The sequence below is a fragment of the Ochotona princeps genome, chromosome 3, assembly GCF_030435755.1.
Source record: "Ochotona princeps isolate mOchPri1 chromosome 3, mOchPri1.hap1, whole genome shotgun sequence".
NCBI lineage: Eukaryota > Metazoa > Chordata > Mammalia > Lagomorpha > Ochotonidae > Ochotona > Ochotona princeps.
In genome coordinates this window covers 89,119,041-89,145,657 of record NC_080834.1, presented here as the reverse complement: position 1 = coordinate 89,145,657, position 26,617 = coordinate 89,119,041, and the positions used below count along the sequence as shown (strand labels likewise).

At 43.6% G+C, this 26,617-nt stretch overlaps 1 protein-coding gene across 10 annotated transcripts in view; it reads right to left on the bottom strand.

The window, feature by feature from the left end:
- The window catches only part of KALRN (kalirin RhoGEF kinase), a 712,406-nt gene that overhangs the window by 168,306 nt on the left and 517,483 nt on the right, over positions 1–26,617 (bottom strand). For 4 of the 10 annotated variants that reach the window (XM_058662003.1, XM_058661996.1, XM_058662002.1 and 1 more), the window contains exons 34-35: positions 6,402–6,533; positions 4,682–5,597 (exon numbers count right to left, since the gene is read on the bottom strand). The exons of the other annotated variants lie outside the window; for them this stretch is intronic. In XM_058662003.1, coding sequence (XP_058517986.1) covers positions 5,535–5,597; positions 6,402–6,533 — 195 coding nt within the window. In that variant the 3' untranslated portion in view covers positions 4,682–5,534. Of the gene's footprint in view, positions 1–4,681; positions 5,598–6,401; positions 6,534–26,617 lie in introns of those variants that run through there. 10 annotated transcript variants of the gene reach the window in all.

Here is a 26,617-nt window from a genome sequence, read left to right as displayed (position 1 = left end):
AGCTCCCTGCTTGTGGCCTGCGAAAGCAGTTGAAGTCTGCCCATGTGGGAGACCTGGAAGTGGTTCGAGACTCCTGGCTTCAAATTGGCTCAGCTCCAGCCACTGTGGCCATTTGAGAAGTGAAGCAGCAGATGGAAGATTTGTCTGTCTCTCCTCCTCTCTGTGTATCTGACTTTCCAATAAAAGTAAACACATCTTAAAAAATATTTACTGAATCAATGAATGGCTACAATGGCAGGAGAAGAAGATACTGGAAGTCATGGGTTGAGAGACAGATGAGGGCTGTTTCAGAAATTAAACTTTATAAAACCACAGGGCTCTTCAAGGACAGTTTGGGGGATGAAGAGAGACAGGTCCTTATGCCCCATAGGGTCACCATCTGTTAGATGCAATGAGAGCCCTCACTTGGTCTCACCAGAAGGAATCAGTGCAGAAGAGGAAATGATTAGAAGGGAAAACACTGGGAAGAAAGTTTTCATCTTTATTGGGCCGGGTGGGAGGAGAGTTGTGCTTAAATATCAGAGGATGTGATTCATCAGGCATCAGTTTTCGCAAAATCCATTCCCATCTCAGTGTGTGCTTCAGTGATATAGAATACTTCCAATTACTGCTACTAATGGAATGGGAGCAATGGAACATATAATCAAATGTCATTGCTATTTGCCTTTGGCGAGGATTATGTATGTTCTCCCCTCCACAGGTTTGCTCTCAGGGTGACTGGTTCTAGCTTAGGCTAATAATAAAATGAGTGAGCATTTTCTCTGGACAAGACCTGGTGGGAGAAGAGAAACGTGTTTATGGCAGAGTAAACTCACGCACAGCCTAGGACTTGCTAGCTAATCACCTATATAGCTAGATGACTTTGCAGCAAGTGGCATTTTTAACATAGAAAAAAGGCAAAGAGTATTGTATGTCTTGGATTTTAATGATTCTTGCCCCAGCAGAATGCTAAGCTTGCTATTGTAAAGAGGGTTAGGGAGAAAGAACACTCATCTAGGAGTAAGGAGGCTGGGGTGCTCACACTTGGTAGCTTAAGAGAGGCCATACAGCCTGCATGTTTCTCAGTTTTCTTCTCAGTAAAATGTAACAATGATACCTATTCTATAAATGCAATACATGAACTAGTCAAGAGAAAGTAATGGGTAAAAGGGTTTCAAAAAGTATTACATGGTATGAAAAGGCAAGGCAGTGTAGGAGAAACAATGAAATACTATTGACACCTCCTTTTCAGGTTGTACTTGTTACCCTAATTCCTCAGGGCCTAGGGTCTTGGGCTGTAGCTTTTGAAACTCATCCTGGCCTTTAAAAAAATAGACTTGTTTCCAAACGTCTTGCTTTTCAAGGAGAGCTACTTTGACATTTGCCAGCATCCTAAGCAATGCACAAATCCTTCCTCAAGTAGTTGTTTGACTGTATCTGGAACTTTCTAGCTGTAATACACTAACTAGCGTTTCCCACTGTGTGGGCTTGAGACCAAATTTGTTGCTACCCTGGAATTTATTAGAAATGTGAAGTTGTGTGCTCATCTCTGGCTCAATATACACTCATTTGAGATCCACTGCTATAGCCCATAGGGATTTGGACACTAGGACATACCGTGAGAAGCTTTCATTGCCTGAAGGAGGTAGCAGCAGCCTGTGCTGTTTGTTCAAATCACACTGCACTTCTGGTGGTTCAAATGTTGGCACAAAGTGATATGCTAAACCATGCTAACTGCACTGTTTGCCCCACTCCACAAGAGAGGATGTGACTGTCACTGATTCATCTGTATGTACCATGTGTACACACAAACACACGCCTTGGTACATGCTTTCCTCAGATCTCTTTCCCAACCAGCTGCTAACAATTCATCCTGATCTTGTGACACTCCCAACCTTTCTTAGTTTTCCCTGTAGCATTTATCACTGAACACACTGTGTTACTTGTTTGTTGACGTTGATTATTTCCATCTCTCTCAGCTAGAATAAGTCTTCCATGAGGACAGTCTGCTAGTCCAAGACCTGTGTCTGGCACCCAGTGGGTACTTAATAAGGATTTGTGGAATTTTTAAGTACACCGAGAGACTGCTGAATCTGGGAGGTAGGGAAGCATTGGGTTCAGACCAAAAATACTTCTCAGTCTCCTCATGGGGCAGTGTGGATCCAGCACAGGAGCCTCGCCCTCTTTCTTCCTGTGTTGGGGGCTCTGAGCCAGCTCTGCAAACAAGGCTTTGCTAAGTCCATCCACAGGGAGTTCACTATTGGATTATCCTTTCAGAATGCACACTCTAATTTCTCCAGGAATGGGAAGTCTCTGATTGATCAACGTGTTTATGTTGCTAACTGGAGTTAGGCCCAGCTAGTGGGTGTATAACAAAACAGAATGTGATGTGCAGGGGGAACAGTAGGTTGTGAATTCAAACCAGGAGTTCTGAGTTCTTGTCCTTATTCTGACCCTAACTTGCTACATGGTCTTTGATAAAATGGCATTTCTGAATCTGTTTTGTCTACAGATCTCAAGGACTTAAAGGTCCCTTCCAACTGTAATAATCTATTCCTTCATGTATCACCTGATTAGTGTCTATCCTCTCTGCTCTGGTAAGCTCCGTGGGAACGGGGACAATCTGCTTTACCTATTTCACAATGCCCAGCACTTGATAAATAATTGCTGAGTAAACAAGTCCCTATGACAAACAGTGATTTTAGCCTTGTAATTCCATGCTTTCCACACAGCTGAATCATAGTCCTGTGGCTGTGCCTTGCAAAGACCCTAGCCTGGCGGGCTCCCCTTTGCATAATGAAGGCAGGATGCCAATCTGTACCTTGCAGGCACATAGCCCACTTCACTGGTCTGGGAGGTGTGCATTTGGGCCATCAACTCTGCACGTTTAGAAAAGCACGGTTTAAGGACTCGAGACCTGATCTTGAATCACAGACCTGTCAGTTTATAGCTGTGTGGGTTTGTCCAAGTTATTTGCTTCTGTTCACTGCAGCCTGTTCATTTGGAAAATGAAGACAGTAATGTGTGCTTCTCAGCATGGCTGTGAAAACTGAAGAAATAAACCAAGTGCCTACTCAGTATCTGGTGCAAGGAAGAAACCTCCCTGTATGCAGTCTTTAAGTTCAACACACCCTTTCCCAAAGAATGTTTGTTTCCAGCTCATGGGAGTTCCACAGCTAATCTTTTTTATTTTCTCAAATATTCTTTCTTCTTATTATTATCACTTTATAATATAGTTCCACAGGCCTTGGGATTTCCCTTAACCTCACTCTAAGTCCTCTCCCCAAGTCCCCTAGCTAATCTTGCCTGAAGGAAGATGAAGACTTGACATAAAAAGTGTTAGGAACGGGTCCGGCAGCATGGCCTAGCGGCTAAAGTTCTCGCCTTGAACGCCCCAGGATCCCATATGGGCGCCAGTTCTAATCCCAGCAGCTCCGCTTCCCATCCAGCTCCGTGCTTGTGGCCTGGGAAAGCAGTCGAGGATAGCCCAAAGCTTTGGGACACTGCACCCGAGTGGGGGACCAGGAAGAGGTTCCTGGTCCCGGCATCGGATTGGCGCATACCGGCCCGTTGCGGCTCACTTGGGGAGTGAAACATTGGATGGAAGATCTTCCTCTCTGTCTCTCCTCCTCTCTGTATATCCGGCTTTCCAATAATAATAAATCTTCAAAAAAAAAAGTGTTAGGAAGAGATTGAAAGTTGTGTATTGCTATGGCTTGACAGCAAAAGGCACAGTTTGGAAAATAAAAATTTAACAATTGGTTATCATTTGAATGTGCTGAGACCAGTCACTGAACAGAATGAGCTTGAACTTGTCTTTTTGCCCACTCTGGTCTCTCCCTCCACCTTTCCCCTCACTCCCTCTGCTTGTAGAATGAAGTATACTCCTGTTCCTGCCCTGCCCCTCAGTCTCCTCCCCCAGTCACATACATAAGATCATCTTTATTCTGGAAAACAGATCCTGTTTGCCAGGTAACCAGAAGACAAACTTAATGTGGTTGACATAATTATCGGTGAGTGCAATTGCAGTGGGGCCCCCCCACCATGCTGGACACACACTCATTGCCTCTGTCCCTAGCTTGACAGACTTTCGGGAAAGTGGGATGGGGAGGATGGTTGGTAGAGAATTAAGGACCTCAGCATTCAACAGAAAGTATTTATAAATCACTATATATCAACAGCCTGCTTTCGAATCATTTTATTAGAACACATTCAAGAAAGTGACATACGGGGGTGGGGTTAGGGTGTAGGGAAGACAGCAGCAATTCTCAGTCATGCAAATGCCCATGTTAAAGGTTCTCCATTGGATTTAAGTTCAAGTACAAAGACAGTCCTTTCCTGAGCCAGGTGCGATTCCAGAGAATGACACTTTGCATTAAGAGCATGTATCCTTCGCAAAGTTCAGAACACTGAACAAATCACATCCTCACAATAATATTGTGAGATACATGGGAGTGTAAACTTCTAAGAGACCCTTACCCTGCCCTCCCCCAAAACCCAACGAGGGAAGTGAGCTCAACTTTAGGACCTCTTAGAAACCAGATTTAGTCTACTGACAGAGCAGCAGGCTTAAAAAAAAAAGTAAAAAATGAGTGTACCTATGAAATGGAATCACCTTTGCCTCTTGCCTTGGTGTGGGGTTTCCATCAAATTCTTAAATAGCGGTTTAGGGGCCCTTCTTGGTGTCTTGGAAGTTAGAGGACTTATAGGAACATTTTTATTATGGTAAACATAGCAAACGTGGAAAGAATGGTATAATGAACAACCAGTACCCATTATGTAGCTGTAATAATGATTAACATGTGGCCAATTGGTATAATTTGTATTTTCTCATACTTCCCACCCGCCCCCACTAGGAGCATTAGCAGCACATGGGAGCTGAGGGGTGGTCTTTGAATCAAAAACCTCAGGAGGGAGTGGGGTTAGGAGGAATCTAAAAAACATGATAAAACTTAGGTAGGGTACTATAAGGAGAAAATCTGTTGGGGAACTGTTGGCTGACAATATTTGGCCAAGGCTAGACTTAGCCATTTTCTTCTCTACCATATATCATCCCTTTTGACCCTCTCTGTCTCATGATTTGCGGGAGGCAAGCTAGAGAGGAATGATAGGTTTTGCAGGTGCTGAAAATAGAAATGTTCAATATGGGAAAAAACCCTCCAGACAGGCATGACTCTCAAATTAACCTATCCACTCTCGGTGCAGACCTCTAGGGCATGGGGCGTACCTGGTGTTCAGATTGGGAGCTGGGGGAAGTATACTGGACCATGAGGCATCTCACAGGTCCCTACTGTCCTACCATTTTAGACTTTGGAGAGAAGCTCAGTAACCTCGAATTGCACCCAGTAGAGAAGCAGGGAGCCCCGAGGGGTGAGCCCATGGCCCTGGCGGGCAGATTTTGCTTGGAACATGGTGCCCGCTGAGTAAAGGCTGCGCCCCACACCAGCCCTGCCAGAGCGATTTCAAGAGAGGTGGGTGATTGGAGTCCTGGTGGGAGGTCCCAACGGCGCCACGGCTAACCCGGTGAGCTGCAGGGACAAGTCCCAGGCTGCGCGCTAAACGTAAGTGGAGAAAGGATCTCCAGGTCCCAGGTGCCACCGAGGAACAGGGTTGCCATCCTGTTAAGAAAAGGGCTGGGCTCTGTGATTTGCATATGACTTTGCAAAAATCTTCATGAGATCCTATAGTCCTTTACAGAAAACAGAGTTAAACCATCCGTGCAACCTACTGTATTTCTAATAACCCAATGCACAGAGTGCATCCTGACAAGCACACAATCATTCCTGAAGAGTATATGAGGGAAGCAGATTGCTGTTTAAGTCATTCCATGGTCTGAAGTTTCATAGGAAGCCAACCAGGCCCAGGATCCAGATGAGGATCACTGACTGGCTTTTGCTAACTTTGTCATAATTCAAATTCATAGGCTTTCCCCCATAGACCAGTCCTGCCATGGCTTCCCAGTGTTTCAGACACGCAGGCAGAGGCCAGGAATGGATGTATTTAACACAAGGTCTCAGGCAGCTTTGGTTTAGCAGCTAAGTTGCCAGTTAAGATGCTCTCAATCTACACTGGAGCATCTGGTTAAATTCTGGCCTCTCTCCTGACTCCAGCTCACTGCTGATACAGGCTCTGGGAGGCAGTGGTGGTGGCTCAATTCTTGCCACTCATGGGAGAGCTCTGCATTGAGTCCTGACTTTGCCCTGGCCCAACTCTGGCTGGCTCAGCATTTGGGGAATGAAAATGCTCTCTTTTTCTCTGTCAAGTGAAAGCACTTATAAATTTATAAGTAAAAATAAGGCCCCAGTGGCAGTGATCATAAGTGTCTATCTCATAAGACCCTGTTTCCTGTTTCTCAATTCTTTCTGGGTCCCTACACCTTACCATAATATTCAACTGGGGGAAAGAAACTGAGAAAAGTTTACCCATTTATGTAGTTGATCTTTGGCAGTAATGGACTTAAAATTCGTGATTTCAAGTGTTTCCACGATCGATGACATGTGGCAATCTGTAATTTTTCCAGACATGCGGATGGCTCGGGCAGACTGCAAGGCTGGCTGAGGGAGTGAATTAGCGAGTGAGCAAGAGAGTGAGCCATGCCAGACACCCAGCTTCCACAATCCAGGGTGGCTCATCCCATCTTTACCGGGCCATCCACAGCAACCAAACACAGTTCCTTTCATCAGAGTGGTCCCCCAAAGGCCGGCAACTTATAGTGCTGTTGCAGTAATGAGATATTCTGAATAGCACAAGGGCTCCTGGCCAAGAGGAGAGCTTGGAGTAAGGGAAAAATGACCTCACATTTGACTGTGGCTCAGCTCCATGATGCAAAAAGGCAACTGCCTGCTTGCCATACAGAAATGAGAAAAACCAGTTTGACGCTCTCTTGGTTGGAACTGCAGCCAAGCACACACCGTTCACTAGGCAGAGAAAGCACACCTCAGCCTGAAGCTGAAAGGTAGTTACCCTGCACTGCAGAGAAGAGTGTGCCTACCTACAATTCAGAAGGGAGATGAAACTCTGAAAAAGCCAGGAGCTAGACATGTGTATTTGTGAAGGTGCTAGTGTGTCCAGTGTGAGCTCACCTTTCCAAGGTACAAGGGCTTAAAAAGTTTAAATCTTGTTTTCCTTGGTGTAAGGTCAAGGTAACACTAATAGGGCAGGGTGGCACCACCTGTCTGGCTTAGCTAGTCCTTACACCCTCATTTAACACCATTACCAGGTTTTATCTCTAGATGTGCTATAAGGTATGTAGAATATACTTCTTGGCAGAAGGTAATTATTCTATAAGTGCTGAATTTGATATCCTGTTCTTCCTATAGTCATTAAGATTCTGAAGAGAAGAACAGCTTTGAAAATATGTGTCTTCTTTATTCATAGCTGGTAGTTATCGAGTACATGTCTCATGCCAGGCAGTGTGCTGACAGTCCTATGCTCAATGTTTCAATGTCATCTTTAGCACAACCCTAGGGAGTGGGCGATACCATCACCTTCATTTTGCAGACTGAGACGTTGGGAGGATTTCAGGATCACATGAGGGGTCCTCAAAATCCTCATGAGAAATGCATATTGTAAAAAACAATGCTTGCATTTCAATTTTTACATCAAAATAAATTTGTCCTTTAGTGTAATTGTTCTATAGACTTTCTGAAAGCCCCTTTTGTATAACTGGCAAGTGGAGGGGTGGGATCTGAACCAAGGTTTGACCAAGTGCTTCTTGTCATCATGGGTGTGTGCTGCTGCTTCCAAAGGAGAATCCACCTGCTACGGGGTATTTGTACATTGCATGCTTGTTGGTTTCAAAGATCTTAGAAATCATCCCTCATATAAGGCTCTATCTTATCCTGAGGGCCTAACCTGAGGTAGTTTGGGTTACCTTGTTAAAAGAAGATTAGATGGGGCCCGGCGGCGTGGCCTAGCGGCTAAAGTCCTCGCCTTGAACGCCCCGGGATCCCATATGGGCGCCGGTTCTAATCCCGGCAGCTCCGCTTCCCATCCAGCTCCCTGCTTGTGGCCTGGGAAAGCAGTCGAGGACGGCCCAAAGCTTTGGGACCCTGCACCCGCGTGGGAGACCCGGAAGAGGTTCCTGGTTCCCAGCATCGGATCGGTGCGCACTGGCCCATTGTGGCTCACTTGGGGAGTGAAACATCGGATGGAAGATCTTCCTGTCTCTCCTCCTCTCTGTATCTCCTCCTTTCTGTATATCCGGCTTTCCAATAATAATAAAATCTTTAAAAAAAAAAAAAGAAGATTAGATGTTACAGAACATCTCTTAGGCTCTTTTAAACTTTGAGTTATGATTATGTTTGTGTATCTGCAAATTTGTCTGTCGATGTTTGTTGTGGGAGGCACCCATGAAGAAATCTAAAACCTTGAGGAAATACAGATACTTATGTGTGGAGTCATTATATATTCCACCAGGCACGTTAACAAAAAAGTAGTAACAATGAAAAGCTCTTTAAAAATGGCAGTCATTCATGACCTCATTGATATTATTATTTTTTATTTAAAAATCTGACCTAGGACAAAGGACTAGTGGGTACAGTTAGGTGGAAGTGTCAACAAGAGCTTACTAAAATTTGTTTAGAAGTACTAATGACCCGTCTTATTTTGAAAACACTTCAGAGCTTAGAGCTCACATTCCACACCTAATCACCCTAGGCCTTTGGCTTTTTGACTGCACAGACCAGCACAGAGCTTGGTAATCCTATTTGGAATCCCCAGTATAGGGGCTGTTGCTGTGTGCCACCTATTTCACTGCTGGAAAACTGTAGCTTTGCAGTATTTTAACTATACTGTCTACACTTTCCAGCACACCTTGTCCAGAAATACTTGTTTGATATTTTTCACAAAGGCTAAGAATTAGTGAGATCACTTTATGGTAATTTTGTTGAACAGATCTCCTGAGTATTTCTTTTCCCTTCTCATTCTTTCTGGTGAGGGGGAAGGAGGGTGTCTGGAAATAGACCCACCTCTCTCCATTCTGATATAGGACCCTTCCCATGCCCTTCTTATTTAACAGGCTGTAGGTCTCTCCCTAATGCCGATTCTCACAATCAGAGATTGAGCTACTGTGTGTTGTTCTGCAGTCAACACGTGTACAAGAGATACAGTGGATGTCTGGTGAAATAAAAAATAGCTACAAATGGGTAATGCAGTTCCTTTATGATTGATGTATTCTGAGTGTTTGGGTGTGACAGGTTAGGAGACCCACTGGGGCGGGGATGTACCTGACTATCACTTCCATGGCTGGGATGCAATGAGCAGTTCCCATGTACTCCTGATTCACCATCCAGGCTCAGCTGGGCATAGAAGACAATGAGCAACTGACACAAACAATACATGAAACATGGGATGCTCTTTTCTTTTTTAACACAGACATGTTTCATTCAGTTGATCAGGAGGAAGAAATGATAGAATTTGCACTATTTGGGTCTAAATGTGATTTTGTGTGTGTGTGGGTTTTTTTGCCTATATTGCCCAGTAACTTTCTTTTTTGGATTTGCCAGCACATGGCAGTGTGCATTTTACATATCTGAATGACCTGGGTTCAAATCTCAGCTCTGCCACTTCTGGTTCTGTGACCTGGGGAAGTTCCTTAATTTCTTTTGAGTGACAACCTCCTCGTCTGCAAAACGAGGATGATGATACTTACCCTGGAAAAGTTGTGACCATCAAGGGAGCATTCAGGATTTCAATAAGAAGGGCAGTTGTGGCTGCCAGCTGTGGAGCCTCTGTCTGCTTTTCTCTCTGGCAGCCCCGTGCCCTCCTCTGCCTTCCCAGTGACAGCAACACCTTCCAAGGAGAGGACTGTATCTCTTCTATGACATGGCATATGTGTGTGAGTGTGTGTCCTTGGTGGGGACTTCATGTGCTCTGTGTTCCTCTGTTACACAATGGGAGCTCTGAAAATACCTTATTGACTGGTGTCAAAGAGCCTTTCTTCAGCTCAGGACATTTGCCTTGATGTAGCCATCAGAATGAAAAGCTGAGATACACAGCTGTGGAAATACTAATAATGCACGAAGACACACACACACACATACACACCTGGAAGCATATTTCTTTTCAAGGACGGATTTCAGGGATTTATGCTGTGTGTGGTTCTCCTTATGGATCTAGACATCTGCACTTACTACTCCTACTGACCCCCAAGGTCATCACCCCACTGTGAGGGGCTCACTGACAGAAAACAGCTGTGTGGGCAGCCTGGCCATGCGCAGGAGGCTTCAGAAGGGGGAGCAGGGCTATGTCTTCCTATGACATGGTACCTCACGGGACAGGTCACAGGCTATAGCTCCCAGCACACCCCTTCACAGAGATCGGCCAAGCTGGCCATATTCAGTCTCCCTGTCTGTTTTGCTCTCTGCACAGGGTGCCCCCTGAGAGAACTTTTGACCTGCCTGGTGTAGAAGACACAGTCTTAGAAATGCTTGCTGAACGGTATTTTGTTGCTTTTGTTTTAAGTCCAAATTGTTACAGAAATAGCCTCTTTGCCAGAAAATGCTCCCTCTATGCTTAGGTCACAGATAGGGCTGAGGAGGATGGTGGGAGGAGCTCCTTTGATTTACAAGTGCGCTCCGCTCCCTCTCATTTTGAAGGCTTGCTCTGCACACAATGTCCACAGATTCCCTAATGGCTGCTCTTAGGGCCCTTGTGATCAGGTTCCAGTATTTCACACTCAGCAAGCCCTTGCTTGGGATCACAGGGCTGCATTCTCTCTCCCATTGCATCTGTCTTTAGGAAACTGCTTCCTGAATTGTACCGCAGTTTGCTTTCCTTAGTTTCCGCTCTCTGTGGGCCAACAGGAATCAGTATTTTTCCTGACTCTTTTGAATAAGAGGGAGACCAAATTATTAACTTTTATGACAATATATTGCTATGCCTGTTATATTAATTATTAACTATTATTATCCTGCTGTGCCTAATTCCGGAATTAAACTTCATTCAGGGTGGCATACATAGGAAAAATGTGACACATATGGGGGGGTGTGCCATACCCATTTCAGGCTGCCCTTGGGAGCCTTAGAATGGATCTGCCATGGAAGGGCAGGGCTGTTGTGTATTTCAGGCATGTCCTTGCCTTTTCATGTATCTCTAAATAGCTGTGTTTGGGGGGAAAGCCCTGAAAAGCATATTGGTCCTCTATCACCCTATCACTCCATCATCTGAATGTTCCTTCTCCTTCACAACCCCAAGTTCTTAACCTCAACAATCCAAAAACAGTTGCCAACGGCTCAGCTTACAACCTTGGCTCACCCTTCAAGCCACCCCAAGTTCACTCTCTGAGAAACAGAGAAGTAGATGGCCCTGTTTCTACTAGGCAACTGCTTGACCCCTCAATCTCAATGTATGTTATGGATCTCAGCAGTAATACAACAATCTACTTCCTCTCTGTACTTAATAAAAAATAGACACCACTAGGGGTTTTTGTTCATAAGATGGTCTTGTGTCTTATTGTAGACAAACGGAAAAAGTCACCATCCAGAAATAACCGTTATTTATACACTGGTGTATTTCTTTTACATACACATATATGTATACATACATGTATGCACACATGTATGTATATATGCATGCATAAGCACAAATACACACATACATAAACATACCAATTTTTAAAAAACTATTTAACAGCAAAATTAGTCTTTCATATTGAGAAAGGAAAAGAAGATCCAATACAGGTAAGAAAGCAAAGTGTCTGTAAGCCATGGCTCAGGTAAGCCATCACCTGTGCCAGCTACAGTCACGAGCTCTGGGAGCATGTGACTTCTTAGTTTATGAATGTCACAGGCATGATGGCCTTAGAAAGTCATGCTGTCCCTGCCTCACAGATGAATACTTCTTAGAGAGTATGTGGTAAGGATATTCAAAGACATGCACAAAGAGAAGTGACACGCATAAGACAAGTCATCCAAACAATTTCTGTCAATGCCCGGCTCTCAGTGTCCTACAGATCATACGGTATCAAGCATAAATCTCAGCCTTATAGATCCTGTGATTCAGTTTCTGAGACAAAAACCGACCCATAGGAAACAGAAGCAAGGAAGATACAGTCTTACAAAGTGCTGAGGGAGGAGACTTTGGTCACCATTGAAACAATGGGGATGTGTTCCAACAACACTTTTGCTAAGGTCAGAAACTTATCTATTAGGATAGCAAAAGAATCTGGAGACACAGTCACACAGTTCGGTCATAAATACAGAGGATTATGAATAGAAATATCATTATCTTTTAGTGAAGATAATTGTACAAATACCAGGAAACAGTGAAAGGAGTAGTTTGTAGACATGAAAGGATCTAGGAAAAGAAGCCAGGCTGAGCAATGGGCAATGACTCACAGCCTCCAATGGAAAGGCATTTGAGAATGAGAACCAGAATGAAAGAGAGACATGACAGCTTGAAGGTGGATTGTGGAGGGGGGTCTGAGGGGAGGAGAAGATCAGAGAGATGGGAAATAATGAGTTCAGTGTCAGTTATACATACACACACATACTATTCACTTGATAGGAGGCATAGTTACAGAGAGAAAAAGAGGGAGGAGAGAAGGAGAGGGAAAAGAAGGGAGGCAGGAAGGGAAGGAGAAACAGAGTGGGGAGACAAAGACAGGGAGGGAAGGAGAGAGGGAGGGAGAGGGAGGGGGGGAGAAAGAGAGAGAGAGAACGAGAACACGAACCACAGAGACCTGGCCAAGCCAAAATCCGGAACCTGGAATTCCATACAGGTTTCTTACATAGATGGCTAGGGCCTAGCACTTGGGCTATCTTATACAAACTTTCTAGACACTTCAGCAGGGAAATGGGTCAGAAATAGAGCATCCAGGATTTGAACTGGCACTCAGATGGGATGCTGGTATTACAGACAATGACTTAACCCACTACACTATGACACCAGCCCCTTCAGGTTAGTAGAGCAGAGTAAACTGAAGGTAATTAGATCATGAAGAGTTAGAAATATAATGCTGCATCCCAGGTGAAAGATAAGGGCTAGGAACAGAGAATGTTCAAACCACTGTTAAGAGCACAGGTCAAATCATATACATGGCCTGGATATTAATGAATATCTTTGGGGTAGGCATTTGGCTTAGCAGACGAGTTGCTGATTAAGATATCCATGTCCCACATCAGAGTACCTGGGCTCAGTGGTCCCTGACTTCAGCTTTTTGTCAGTGCAGCTCCTGGAAGGCAGTGGGGATGGCTCACATAATCATTCCTGCTACGTACATGGGGGGTGTGGGTTGAGTTTCTCTGGCCTGGCCCAGCCCAGCCCCAACTATTGCAGGCATCTGGGCAGTAATGTATGTGTATGCATGTGTTTCTGCCTATCAAACAAACAGAAATTGAAAAAGAGTGTATCATTGATTTGGGAACAGAGAATAAAGTATTGGTGTAGGTGGATTAGCCCTGGGAAAGGGCTAATTAATGAACACAATTAATGAACACTAATTAATGAACACAAGCAGTTAGTATGTGCAGAAGTGAACATTTCCAGGAATGAAGTGTGAGTGAGGCTGGTGGTGAAGGTGGACTTACTGTGACTGGGAAAAGTCATATCAGGGTCTTACAGGAGATGGAGACAGCACAAACAAAGCCTCATGTGGTGAGTGCATTCTATAGCACCCTTTACTGTCTCAGATGCTGCAGGAGACAGGCATCATTAAGACCAACAGGTGGGGCTGGTGTAGCAGCACAGCAGCTTAAGCTTCCACTTGTGTCACTGGCATCCCATATCTGATCCAGCTCCCTGCCAATGCACCTGGGAAAGTCGTGGAAGATGGCTCAAGAACTTGGGCCACTGGACTCATGTAGGAGACTCAGAAGCAGCTCCTGGCTCATTTCAGCCTGGCTCAGCCCCAGCCATTACAGCCATTTGGGGAGTGAACCAGTGGAAAGAGGACCTCTCTCTGTGCTTCTGCCCTTCCATCTCTTTAACTCTGTTTTTCCAATAAATTGTTTCTCTCTCTCTCTCTCTCTCTCCCCCCCTCTCTCTCTCTCTCTCTCTCTCTCTTTCCCTCTCTCTCTCTCTCTAAGTAGGGTAACCAAACCTGACAGGGATAATGTGTTTGAAATTTGGAGAAGAGTCATTCTCAGGATCAGGTAACAGACTGGCTATTAGGGAAGAGGGTAAAAGTGAGTCTACATACACAACCTGGGGGCTGGGAAAATTGCAGCTTCTAACTTAAATAGGGAAGTCAAACCAGGCATTGCTTGAGAAAAAAGGAAGCAGTTTCATGATGTTAAGATGGAGGAAGCACGACGCATCCAGTTGGAAGCCCCCAGCAAATCAGTGAAAATTATGCTGCCTTTTGCCCTTATGTGGACCTGGATATTTTCAGATTTCTCCACAGATCAGTGCTTCTAAGGGTGAGGAGTAGCCTGTTCTGTTTGACTTCTACTTTTGTTTCCTAGAAACTATAGCTGGTACGAGGAGATACTCAGAAGAATCATGGCAAATGAAAGAAAAGTGAGTATGGAAGTGCTGTTAGGAGTAATATCACCTTAGAGATACAATCATGGATTTTTTTAAAATCACGGGCATCAGAACTAAAGCAACAAGACTGTTATAGAAAGTATAAAGCAAGAAAAACCAGGAGTAGAAGCTGACGTGCAATTCTCCCTGGGAACACGGACTGATGAGTGTCAGATGGCAGAGGACAAGGAAGTGTCAGGCAATGTGCAAAATGGAAGAGGTGTTCAGTGGACACCCTGAAGGTGAGTACAAAAGTAGAAGTGCAGAGTACCGTGGGTGGGTTGACAACAGGCTCTTTCTGAGAACAAAGGGACAGTGATGCATCCAGGTGAAGATAAAAGTAATTTTGTAACCACCATGCTAAGAAAATCCTCAGTGATTCTTGGCTGCTACCCAGTAAAGTCTAAATGCTTTTGAATGGTGTTCAGCATGGGCCATGCTTGGAACTGTCAGGCTCACATCTGGCCTGTCAGCCTTCTTAGCGCTCTTTCTCACAAGTCACTTCACAGATCCTGAACCAGGCACACTCAGTCTCCATGCCCCAAACTGATTCCAGATTTTCCTTTCCCCCTTACCTTGACCAACCTTTATCCTGATCTTTTTTTCTCCCTTACCTTGTTTTGGCTGTTTGATCTATTTAGAATGATCTTTCTCCCCATGTGCAACATCAATACTGCCTATAGATGCAACCTATGCATTTAATAAACTCTAATGCCCTGCCAGAGCTGATACTCCCAAAGGTTTTAAATTATGTTTGGCCCCAATTTCTAGAAGTTCTCTTGTCCACAGTGCCAAACACATTACCTTGTGTCTACCTGCTTGTTCTTCATTTATTCATCAAACTTTTACCAAGTCTCCTGTATGAATGAACAGCTTGTCTGATTCAGTTATACAGTCAGGGTATAGAACACAGACACTTTTATCCTTGTGGAATTTCAAGTGCGGTGGAGAAGGAAGTTGCATAGCTGCACTAACATAATTACAAATGGTGACAGGTACCAAGAAAAAACAGATTAGAGTGAGATGAGATACATGTTGGGGATTTACTTCCACAGTCAACCTTCACTTCCATGGTTTCTCATAGTTTAGCCTTTGTGGCAACTGGTATGCCCATAAAAAAGAACTTTGCCCTCTTCTAATTCTCATGTGGATTAAGCAAGAAGAAGGCCAACCCAGAAGATCACATATAAAATTCAGACTGGAGCTGTGGGAGCTTGATTTATCAGTTAAGATGTTGCTTGGGATGACCGCATCCTATTGCAAAATGCCTGGGGTCAAGTCCGAGCTCTTCTACCAATTCCAGCTGCTGGCTAGTGTAAACCCTGGGAAACAGCAAGTAGTTGGGTCCCTGCCATCCCTTGGGGGACCTGGGTGTAGTTCCCAGGTCCCAGCTATTGCTTGACCTAGCACCAGCTACTGTAGGTATTTGGGAAGTAAAGTAGTGGATTGAAAGATCTCTCTGTCAAGTTTACTTACAAAAATAAAATAAAATAAAGTTCAGACTTCAGAGGCTTTCCCATAAGCTGGAGTGTTTTGCTGTGCAAAGAATTCTTTCCTGAATTCTTGAGCCTGTTTGTCAGATATATGACTGTCAAAGCCAATCTGATTATATCATTTTTCCTAATATATTTCACTGCAACTCTACTACATGCCATAGAAAGTACAGTATAATATACAATAGATACATTATTTAGAGCCTAATCATTTTTATTCTTTCATTAAAACAGAGGTATACTTGGGCTCGGCAGCGTGGCCTAGTGGCTAAGGTCCTCGCCTTGATCCCATATGGCCGCTGGTTCTAATCCCGGCAGCTCCACTTCCTCTCTATCTTTCCTCCTCTTAGTATATCTGACTTTGTAATAAAAACAAATAAATCTTTAAAAAAAAAAACAGAGGTATACTTACAGATGGACTGTAATCTACATTCTGCACTAAATTTCTATGTTAGTACACTATTCTGTGGAAAAATAAATGGTGAACTATATTCCAAAATATTAAATGTCAGAGACGCTTCATATGTCATATCACATGAGCCTCTAACTTAACTAATTATCAAACTATGGTGTTATATTTATCAAGAGGCAATACAGAGAATGAAGACTAGCCATGGAGTGAGCACAGATATGCATATAACTAATGGAGGATTAATATCTAGAGCATATAAAACTTCTAAAAGTGTATTTTAATAAAACCTTAAACAGCTCATTATATATAGAAATTAAAGGTCTGGATAACAATGTCATAAAAGAGAAAATCCATTGGTCCACTGAGGACATAAAAGGGCACTCAATGCCATTATAATCAGGGGAATGACAATTAAAGCTCTAAACAGGATTGGCATTTGGCATAACAATTAAGATGCTGCTGGGATGATTGGGGTCAAGCCCCTGCCCTGCTGCTGACTCCATCTTCCTGCTGATGGACATTCTAGGAGCCATCAGATGATGGGTCAAGTACTTGTATTCCTGTCACTCACACAGGAGACCAAACAGAGTTTACAGCTCACAGCTTTGGGCTGGCTCAGTCTAGATTATTGTAGGTATTTGCAGAGTAAATGAATGTGAAATCACTGTGTTTCTGTTTCTTTGTCTTTCAACTTACATAGCAAATAAGTTAAAAAAAAATCTTAAGCAACAACAGGAAGAAAAATAGAAAATTTGCAACAACATGAAGTTATATAGGGCTGTATAGTAACTGTGTAATAGGGCCTGTCACAACCAGATGTGAAGATAATAAGCAGTATGCATCTCTACTTCCAAATCAAAGATGGACTCCCAATGAAACTGTTAAATATATCTTGAAGACAGGATGTTGGACTCTGTCATTGTCCATACCTACAACGTCAGGATACACTTAAATAGCAGAATGATAGATTTACGATTGTTTATAAAGGACTATACTATTGTAATAATATAGAGGAAATTGTGGTTTGGGGGAGAGGGTTTGGGGATGGGGTTAAGGAAATCCTGGAGCTTATGGAACTGTATCATAAAATAATAAAGTAAATACATGTTTCAAAAATCATAAGCAGCTATTGCTTATCAGCCAGATGTGTACACATTTTGAAGCCCCCAAATAGTAAGCACTTCCAAGGATTGAGTGCAATAGTATATCTCATATATACCATCCAGAGTATAAATTATTACTTTGAAAACTTGTTGGTACCATCTAGTAAAGTTGAAGATACACATGTACATCCTATAATCCATTTAGCAACTTCACTCGTCATTTTACATCCTAGAGAAACTCAACCACATGTGCAAAGAGATACACACATGCACACACACACAAAGAATATTCATAGCATAGTAGTGTTGTTTGTAATAACTATAAACACTCCATATTCAATGCTAATAAATAAATTGGGGTATATTCATATAATGGAATAATCCACAACAATGAAAATGAATGAACAACTTTACATATCAGCATGAATGAATCCCATTAAAAAGTACTGAGTCTGGTCCAAAATCTTGGTTACAGCCGGTAAATCCACTGCCTACAACACTAGTATATCATATGGATGCCAGTTTGTGTTCTGGTCACTCCAGTTCCAATTTAGTCCCTGCTAATGGCCTAGGGAAAACAGTGTAGGATGGCCCAAATACTTGGACCCCTGTCATCCACATAACAGACCAAGAAGAAACCCCTGGCTCCTGGGTTTGGACTGGCCCAACCCCAGTCATTTTGTCCATCTAGGAAGTGAAGCAGCAGTGGGAAAATCTCTCTTTTTGTCACTCCCCTTCTCTGTGTAACTCTTCCACATAATAAACAAATCTTTAAAACAAAAATGTTGAGCAATAAAAGAATATATATCCATGAATATAAAAATATGATTACAGCCATATAGAAACATCCATATTTAAACAAGCTGCTTAGCAACAGTTACATAGCAGGTGAAATCACACAGGAAGTGAGATGTTTATTATAAATGTTGGGAGGGAGAGTGGTTCCCTGCAGGAGAAAAGCACATGGTTGTGATTGTGCAGAGACAAAGAGGAGGGTTTGGAGAACTGGCAATGCTCTATTGTATGGCCTGCATGGCTATTACCTGGAGGGTTGGTTAATATGTAGCCATTAAGTCATTCAGTTTTGCTTGTGCATGTCAGGATATGTATTGGAAATACTTTAAGTTTAGTCAGATGTTTATAATTAGGATTGTGGTTTACTCATTAAGATGACAAAGAAGAGCTAATCATAATAGCTCCTATCTATCACTTGGATAGTAAATAAATGCACTTAGGAGATGGGACAGTTGGCAACACTGACAATTAAGTAAAACGTAGGACGATGATGAATAAGAATTATTTTAAAAGTATGTGGCATCATATTGGAAACAATAAAAAATCATGATGACACAGTAGATTGCAAAGCTGTAGGGAAGCCAGCACTCCTGCACATAACCAGAGTGTTACACATGATATAACCTCTGTAGAGAGTTAACAGACGTGTCTTTCACAACTGAAAATGCACATCTCCTTAACAAAGTGAACAAAGTGATTCTATCTCCAGAAGTTATCCTATTATTCTGTTAACATACTGGCAAGTATGATAAATAAGAAATTGTACAAAGGTATTAATTATTGCCTTGTTAGTGATGTCAAAAGATGGGAATGAGCCCCTGAACCTATCACATGGCAAGTTAAATGAATTCTGGTCCTGTAAATTCCTAGGGACCAGTGGCCATCAGAAAGAATGAAGCAGCCCCCTGTCCTTCTGAGATGATAACCAAGATTTGGTTTTCCAAAGATTTATTTATTTTTATTGGATGAGGTAGATCAGATTTACAAGGAGGAGACACAGGGAGAAAGATCTTTCATCTGCTGCTTCACTCCCCAGATGGCCTCAATGGCTGGAGCTGAGCCAATTGGAAGCCAGTAGCTTTTTGTTGGTCTCCCATGTGGGTGCAGGCCCAAGGTTTTGGGCCGTTCTCAACTGCTTTCCTAGGACATAAGCAGGGAGCTGGATGGGAAGTGGAACACCCAGGACATGTACCAGTTCCCATATCCTGGTTTTTGCAAGATGAGGATTTAGTCATTGGGCCTTCATGCTGGGCCCTATTATCAAGATATATGACATGGAGAAAGTGTAAGATAACACTTATTGTAAGCTTTTACTTGTTCTATTTTTTTGAAAGAATAAATGTGTGTGAGAGCTTAGATGATTACTTTTAAATAATCCTCTAGAAGCATATCTACCTTTTTGTACTGTATTGTAGTACTGCTTCAAAAATTCATTTGAGGGAGCCAGAGTTGTGGCACAGTTAATTAAGCTGCTGTTTCCATTGCCAGCAACCCTTATCAGATGGGAGGTTCAAGTCTTGGCTGCTCTGCTTCTGATCCAGCACTTTGCTAATGCATCTGGGAAAGCAAAGGATGATGGCATGAGTACTTGAGTCCCTGCCACCACCGTGGGAGATGCAGGTGGAGTCCCAGGCTCCTGGATTTAGCTTTGTCCCAGGCATGGGTCATTGCAACCATTTGGGGAATAAATCAGCAAATGGAAAATATTTCTCTCTCTCTCTCTCTTTCTCCTTCTCTTCCTGTCACACACTACTTTTCACAAGTAAATGTTTTTTAAGTACATTTGGAAAGCTCTGAATATAGACATTATAAGATGTTTCATCAGACAACCATAAGGAAATACAAGAAGGGTACTTCTGCATGGTTCCCATGCACAGAGCTAACAGCTCATTTTAAAAAGTCTAATTCTGCATCAACATAAAATACTTCTTTTGTTATGCCTGTATCAGTGGCACTGCTCTTTTGTATACCAGCCATGATTAGAACAACTGTTTGGGGACAAAAATTGATACAAAGGGAGAGAAATAGGAAGAATGAACTTCAAGGCCAAGCTCAACTTTCACTTTTGGTACAAAAGTCTTCATGGTTCCCAGGCTACACTGTTCCCTCCAAGTGGATATCCTTAGCATACTGTGTGGAAAGTGTGTATTTTGTCTGACCTGTTCATTTGATGTCCACACAGCAACTAGCATAAAGGAAACACTAAATATAGCTATCTCAATTAATACGACATGGGGAATATATGCTATTGCTGCCCTTTTACTCCATACAACACATATGGAGTGTGAATTCAGAGGGCTGTGGGCATAGACAGAGATTATTTTTGTATATTCACAATCTCCCTGGTATCTGGTCGTTGGTGACCAAAGTACTGTTTTGTTGAACAAGAGAATACGTCCAGTGTAACGATGTTTTTGAAATAGCTTTCTATTATGCCTTTCATTTCACTGCACATTTTTTTCTGGGTAATTATGAATTAGGGGTAGTTCCTACTAACTTGTCCTCTAAATAGCACAGTAAATTTAGTTGTTTGGATTTTTATGTTCTCTTTTTAATTGTGTTGACTTAAATCTGAATGTTAGAGAACATGCCCAAAGGATGTTTTCATTGGCATTTTTCAATAAAACTTTCATTAATGCAATAGCAGTTTCCTTTTAACAGTCTTGTGAAAATACATCCAATATTTGTGACTTTGTTACTTTTGTGAGGTGGTAAGAGCAGTGTGGTGGGAAGATGGGATGAGTTAAGACTTTGCATTATAGATTTCTGATTCTATATCTACAAACTATCACCAGCTCAAAATCCCATCAAATGATTAATTTTTTTTTTGCAACAGTTCCCCTCATTTTCTATAACTCCAAATGTCTTGAAGTTGAGCATGTTCAGGGCAGCCTCAGCACAACAAAATTCCATGCAGGCAGCCAAAGCGCTCTGTCCATTTCATTCATTGCATTCTCCTCTGTCTGCACAATGCCTGGTATATAATAGGAGCTCAGTAAAAGGTTGATGAATTAATAAATGACAGAAAACTAGCATAGGTAAACATCTCTCAAAAATATTTTTGAAAAATTTAATATCCTCTATTGCTAAGACTGTTGGTTTTCTGTGAATGATCAACAGCAAGCAGTGAATAAAGTGAATAAAACTTTAAAAAGTCCATTCCTGCAACTGAAAGAACAGTCATTTGCACACTACTACAGTCAGTGGAAAAGACAGAGCCCATTCCCCATCCTCCCCATGCACCCCACAATCCATTACAAACCTTGGTAGTTTACACAGAGCAGAGAGTCATGAGTGTAGGAGCCTTCACTGAACAATCCACAGGCAGCCGTGGCAGGAGCCATGCAGCCTGGGGAAACAGCTCTCCTGAAATTCTGAGTGCACCTGCTCAATACACGTGTCTCTTTGCAGTTAGCAGTTCCAATCAGAACCAACTGGAGCACTATACACAAAAGTTGGATGTGAATATCCTGAACCTGTAAGACTCAAATTTGAGCTTTCAGGGGAGCCTGCAAACAGAGAGAAATGTCTGCTCCAACCCAACCAGACCCATATCTGCATGGAACATGGCAGGAAAAGAATGAAGACTGATGGACATTGGCGGTAAAGGTCTGGTGGTAAGGCAGGAGGCACTATCTGTCTTGGTCCAATCTGTCACAGTTCTGCATCTTCTTCCAGGAATCTGCCCTCAGAACAAACAAACAAACAAAACAACACAACACTGTCTAGATAGAGGCAGCTGGCCCTCAGCTGGCTGCTGTTACTCACTGCTCCTGAAACAGGCTCTGAGCAGAAAACCCTGGAAGACATAGAAATGGGTCTTCCTTTGACAAAGCCCTGCTTACCCGCAACAGGGATTCCCATCAGCATGGACCCAATGCCACACATCCTTATATACAGCATCTCCAGGACAGTAACCATCTACCACCATGGTCATGGCTCACAGGTTGGCAGTAGCCATCAAAAGTAAAGAAATAACAGGACAGTACCAGGTGACTACCAGGTGAGTAAATCCCAAGCAAAACATTTTCTTCTAAGCTCAAGATCTAAGAACTCTCATGTCTGTCCATTTTTTTTTTCTATTTATGGCTGTAGACAAAACAGGTCCATGATTTACACCACAGCATGTATGGGAAGGGGCCTAGCTGAGGCATCACCAGAGCTCCAATTGCTTCACCTGCTCTAGGCAGCTCTGGCTCAGTAGGCTTCTATGCAGCAAAATTTCCACTTGATGTTTCCAAGAGTTTATTTTCACACCTACCAGAAGAGCCCACCTCCAGGTGGCACACTTCTAGTATCCCTTCTAGCCACCCAGGAATTCAGTGCTTAAAGAACAATACTTCCAACAGCCTGGCCCCTCTACTGGTAGCTTTCAAGGGGGATACAGTCATTTTGTTCTGTAGGAAATACTTCGAAAGAGATGAATGATATGTCAGAGGCCTAACTCTTACCTTGAAGGTTGTTGCTGTCTCCCTCTAAGCCTAGCACTTGCCTTCCTCCCTGCCTCCCTGCCTCCCTCCCTCCCTGTGCCATCTCTCCAGCAGAATACATTGGGCTGCAGGTGTACTCACTTGGGTCTTGTTTGCCTTGGATTGGCGCCAGCTAATCCACTTTAACATCTTGGCTTGTTCTCGGGTTTGCTTTCTCCTTCCACCACAATTTTAACAATAACACAGATTTTCAATTTGAGCTGGGTGGCAGCACGGCTGAGCTGGTTCTGGAAACTCACTCCTCCCAGGCAGCTCCAAGGCAGAGATCAGTCTTACCACATCCCAGTGCTCCCCGCCAAGCTCTCAGAGCCCAGCAGGAAGCTGTCTGAGAAACTGAAGACTTTAGGGCAGAAGCACACACTCCCACCAAGGCCACAATGTGAGTCACAAAGTACTTAGTATCAAGGAGACTACGATAGGCAAAAATATCTGCCACATGCCAGCCTTGGAGACACTGGACTGGGCTACAGAAACATGGTGTAACGTATTCTGGGCACTGGATTTGCTGGGACAGGGTGGAGCATAGTGCAGGGATAGCTGGGGAGGGGTAACGATACTGTTTGTTTTGCTACAAGGATCAGCAAGCTGAACTACCTACCAATAAATACTGTTTTCACTCTAATGCAACAAGCAGGAGCCCCATCTTTGCTCCGAGTCTTAAAATCTACCATTAACAGGTTGTATGTCTTTGAGCAAGTTATTTTGTTCCTTTTAAACAGAATAAAGGTAGAAGGCTTGGCTCTTTTCCCTAAGAGTCTATGATTCCAAATTCATGCTGAATCAAATCTGGCTGCCGCTGGCTCTCACAGATCTAACCAATCTCCTGGTTTTCCTGCTTCTGGAACAGATCACTGTCCAGTGCAAAGACAGAGTGTGCAGGTACAAGGGCTCTGAGTAGAATCAGAGTGCACATAGGATTCCTGCTATTTGCCTGTGTTCTGCAAACTAATCATTGGCTGTCGAGTTTTATGAAAACGATTTGCTGTTCCGGATGACTGGTAATTTTAGTGCTAGGTTTCTTTGAAGGAAGTTTTCCAGCTCCAGAATACAAATCAAAATGTTAAGTAAAACAATGCCATTATGAGAGATTCTGCCTGGACCCTAGATGTTGTATTTTTTTCAAAGCAGTGTGTGTTTTATGCCCTGTGGCGAGATCTGACAGTTGGAAGCTGGTCAACTGAAGGAAGTTCTCATTTACAGAAAACCTTTGACCACACTCACACTTTAACCGTTTGTTCTGAAAAGCTGGCACATTTACACTGTGTCAAATGTCACTGAGGAGTTGATGCAGTCACCCTTCTGCGAGGTGACACAGTAGCCTGAGAGAGGGTGCTGTAGACACCTGTAGACTACAGGCTCCTGGTGTCTCTGTGGCCCATTGCTGTAAATCTCCTCCTTCAGCCACTTGCCCTCCACAGGTAAAACAACAAAGGGATCACATCACTAAAAAAAGTAACTAACCCTGGACTCTACTGATGAAGACAATTAAAACAAAGCAAAAACTATAATTCAGGCTTAACATCTTAAAGTGGAAATGGCATTTTTCCTACTTTGGAGCAGCCATCAAGTCACTCAGAAATCTTCTCTACCGGGCTGACAGTCGTCATAATCCCTTGTGTTTCTAGCCATGCTGTGTGACTGAGACTCAAGATGATGGAGTCCAGGCTTTCTGATGTGTTCCCTCCAAGCCGTGGTGACAGGAAGGCAATCAGATGCTTTTTCAGGGCGAGAAAGCAGGTCTGGGCAGTAAATAGGAGGCCACATGATTTTCCCAGGATATTCACACTTTATGACCCTCAGGCTACTGGAAGCACCCGGGAGTCTTTGCCACAGACTGTGGTGTTGTCTTCTGCTTTGGGGATGATGCCCTTAAACGGTTGGCTCCCCAGTGGGGGTGTGACTTCCAGGGGCTTGGAACTAAATCTGATACACTAAAGCCGTTGCGTGGGTGGGCTGTCTGGATGGCTTTTAAGAATTTGTCAAGTAAGAGAGAAAAACCCTAGTCCCCTGCCATAGTGGCAGGAGGAAAAGCTAAGAGAGAAAAACCCGTATTAATGGTGGGGAAAGCATCTTTTAAAGATTCCCCTCAAAGATGTTTCTCCATAAACAAAGAAAATTCCTGGTTTCCATGGTACCTGGCCTTGGGACAAAAGGCCAGAAAGGTGTCACTGGCCAACTTCCTTGGTCCCTTTCTAATGATAAAGAGGCCAGTCTGAAGCCCTCCCCCTTGGCAATGGCTGGAGACAGAATTGGGTGGAAGCTTCAGGTGGGGAATAGATATGTTAATGTCACCCTTGTCTCCTGGGAAGCATTCCTGATAAGTTAAGATATGCACTTGTGGGCCCGGAGGCGTGGCCTAGCGGCTAAAGTCCTCGCCTTGAAAGCCCCAGGATCCCATGTGGGCGCCGGTTCTAGTCCCGGCAGCTCCACTTCCCGTCCAGCTCCCTGCTTGTGGCCTGGGAAAGCAGTCGGGGACGGCCCAATGCATTGGGACCCTGCACCCGCGTGGGAGACCTGGAAGAGGTTCCAGGTTCCCTGCTTCGGATCGGCGCGCACCGGCCCGTTGCGGCTCACTTGGGGAGTGAATCATCGGATGGAAGATCTTCCTCTCTGTCTCTCCTCCTCTCTGTATATCTGGCTGTAATAAAATGAATAAATCTTTAAAAAAAAAAAAAAAAAAGATATGCACTTGTGTGTTAGCTTTTCCTCCTGCCACTATGGCAGAGGATCTCGAGGCCCCCTCCCATCACTAGGTTGGGAGTCTACTTTCTCAACTTTTTCTAATAAATCTTACTTTAAAACTAAAAAAAAAAAAAAAAAAAAAAAAAAAAAAGAATTTGTCAAGTAAAAAATATTACCCAGTAATGAAGGGATAAACTCTATACTATTCCTGGAACTGCCATGGGTCCAAAGGTGGTCGTGAAAACCGCAGGAACACACTGCCTACTGTTTCTTATGTAGAAGTGTTCTATGGCTACCAGAACATCAAGTTCCCCTAGGTGCCTTCCAGTGTCCCAGATATACTACTCCTGAAAGGGAACATTTGGGATTGGAAGGACAGTGAAAGGCAGTGAAATATTTCATGATAGAACCTGGGGGCCTGAGAGATAAGGGGCACCTGCAACTAGCCTCTGCCCCTAACTGCATGGCCTCCTCCCTGCTTATGTTAATGATTCCCCCTCCCTGCTTATGTTAATGATTTTAGCTTAGCTTAGCCTTTTAAAAACCCCTCTGTGTAATGATTCGGGGTCAATGCCTAGCCTCCTGCGTGAGGAACTGGCCTCGGCCCCAGCGTGCTGGTAATTGAATAAAGCCTCTTGCTTTTGCTTCAAGTCTCGTCTTCGGTGGTCACTGGGAAACTCACTCTCTCGAGACAATTGGTAAGGTTTTTCCCTGTTGGGGGGCCTTACGCTCCCCGCCCTCTATCTCAGCTGAGTCTGCAAAACCATTGCCTTCCTTGTGCAGATGAGGAGATGTAGGCTTGACCCAATGAAATGGTCACCCATGGTCACATAGCTACTCTGAGTCTGGGAGCTGTATCTGATTTGAAAATGATTTCCTTTCTACAGCATCTCTGTTTCTCCCTGCAGGAGACATTTTTTGGGCCTCTCTTTCCACATGGTTTTTCCTGCCAGTGCACTCACACCTCTGCATCTCTCATATCTGTGGACTGCTTGCTGCTCAGGATGAACACCAAGGGCCAACATCCTTGCCTCTAGGTGGTCAAACTCAGCAGGGTTCTTGCCTCAGAGCTCCCGGAGGGACCCATCTGAGCAAGACTCCAGCAGAAACCACAAGCATTTCTGTGCGAGCTGCTTCCTCACTGGACCATGCTTCCCCCCTCTCTCTATGCCTCCTACTCAGGAACCTCAGTTACAG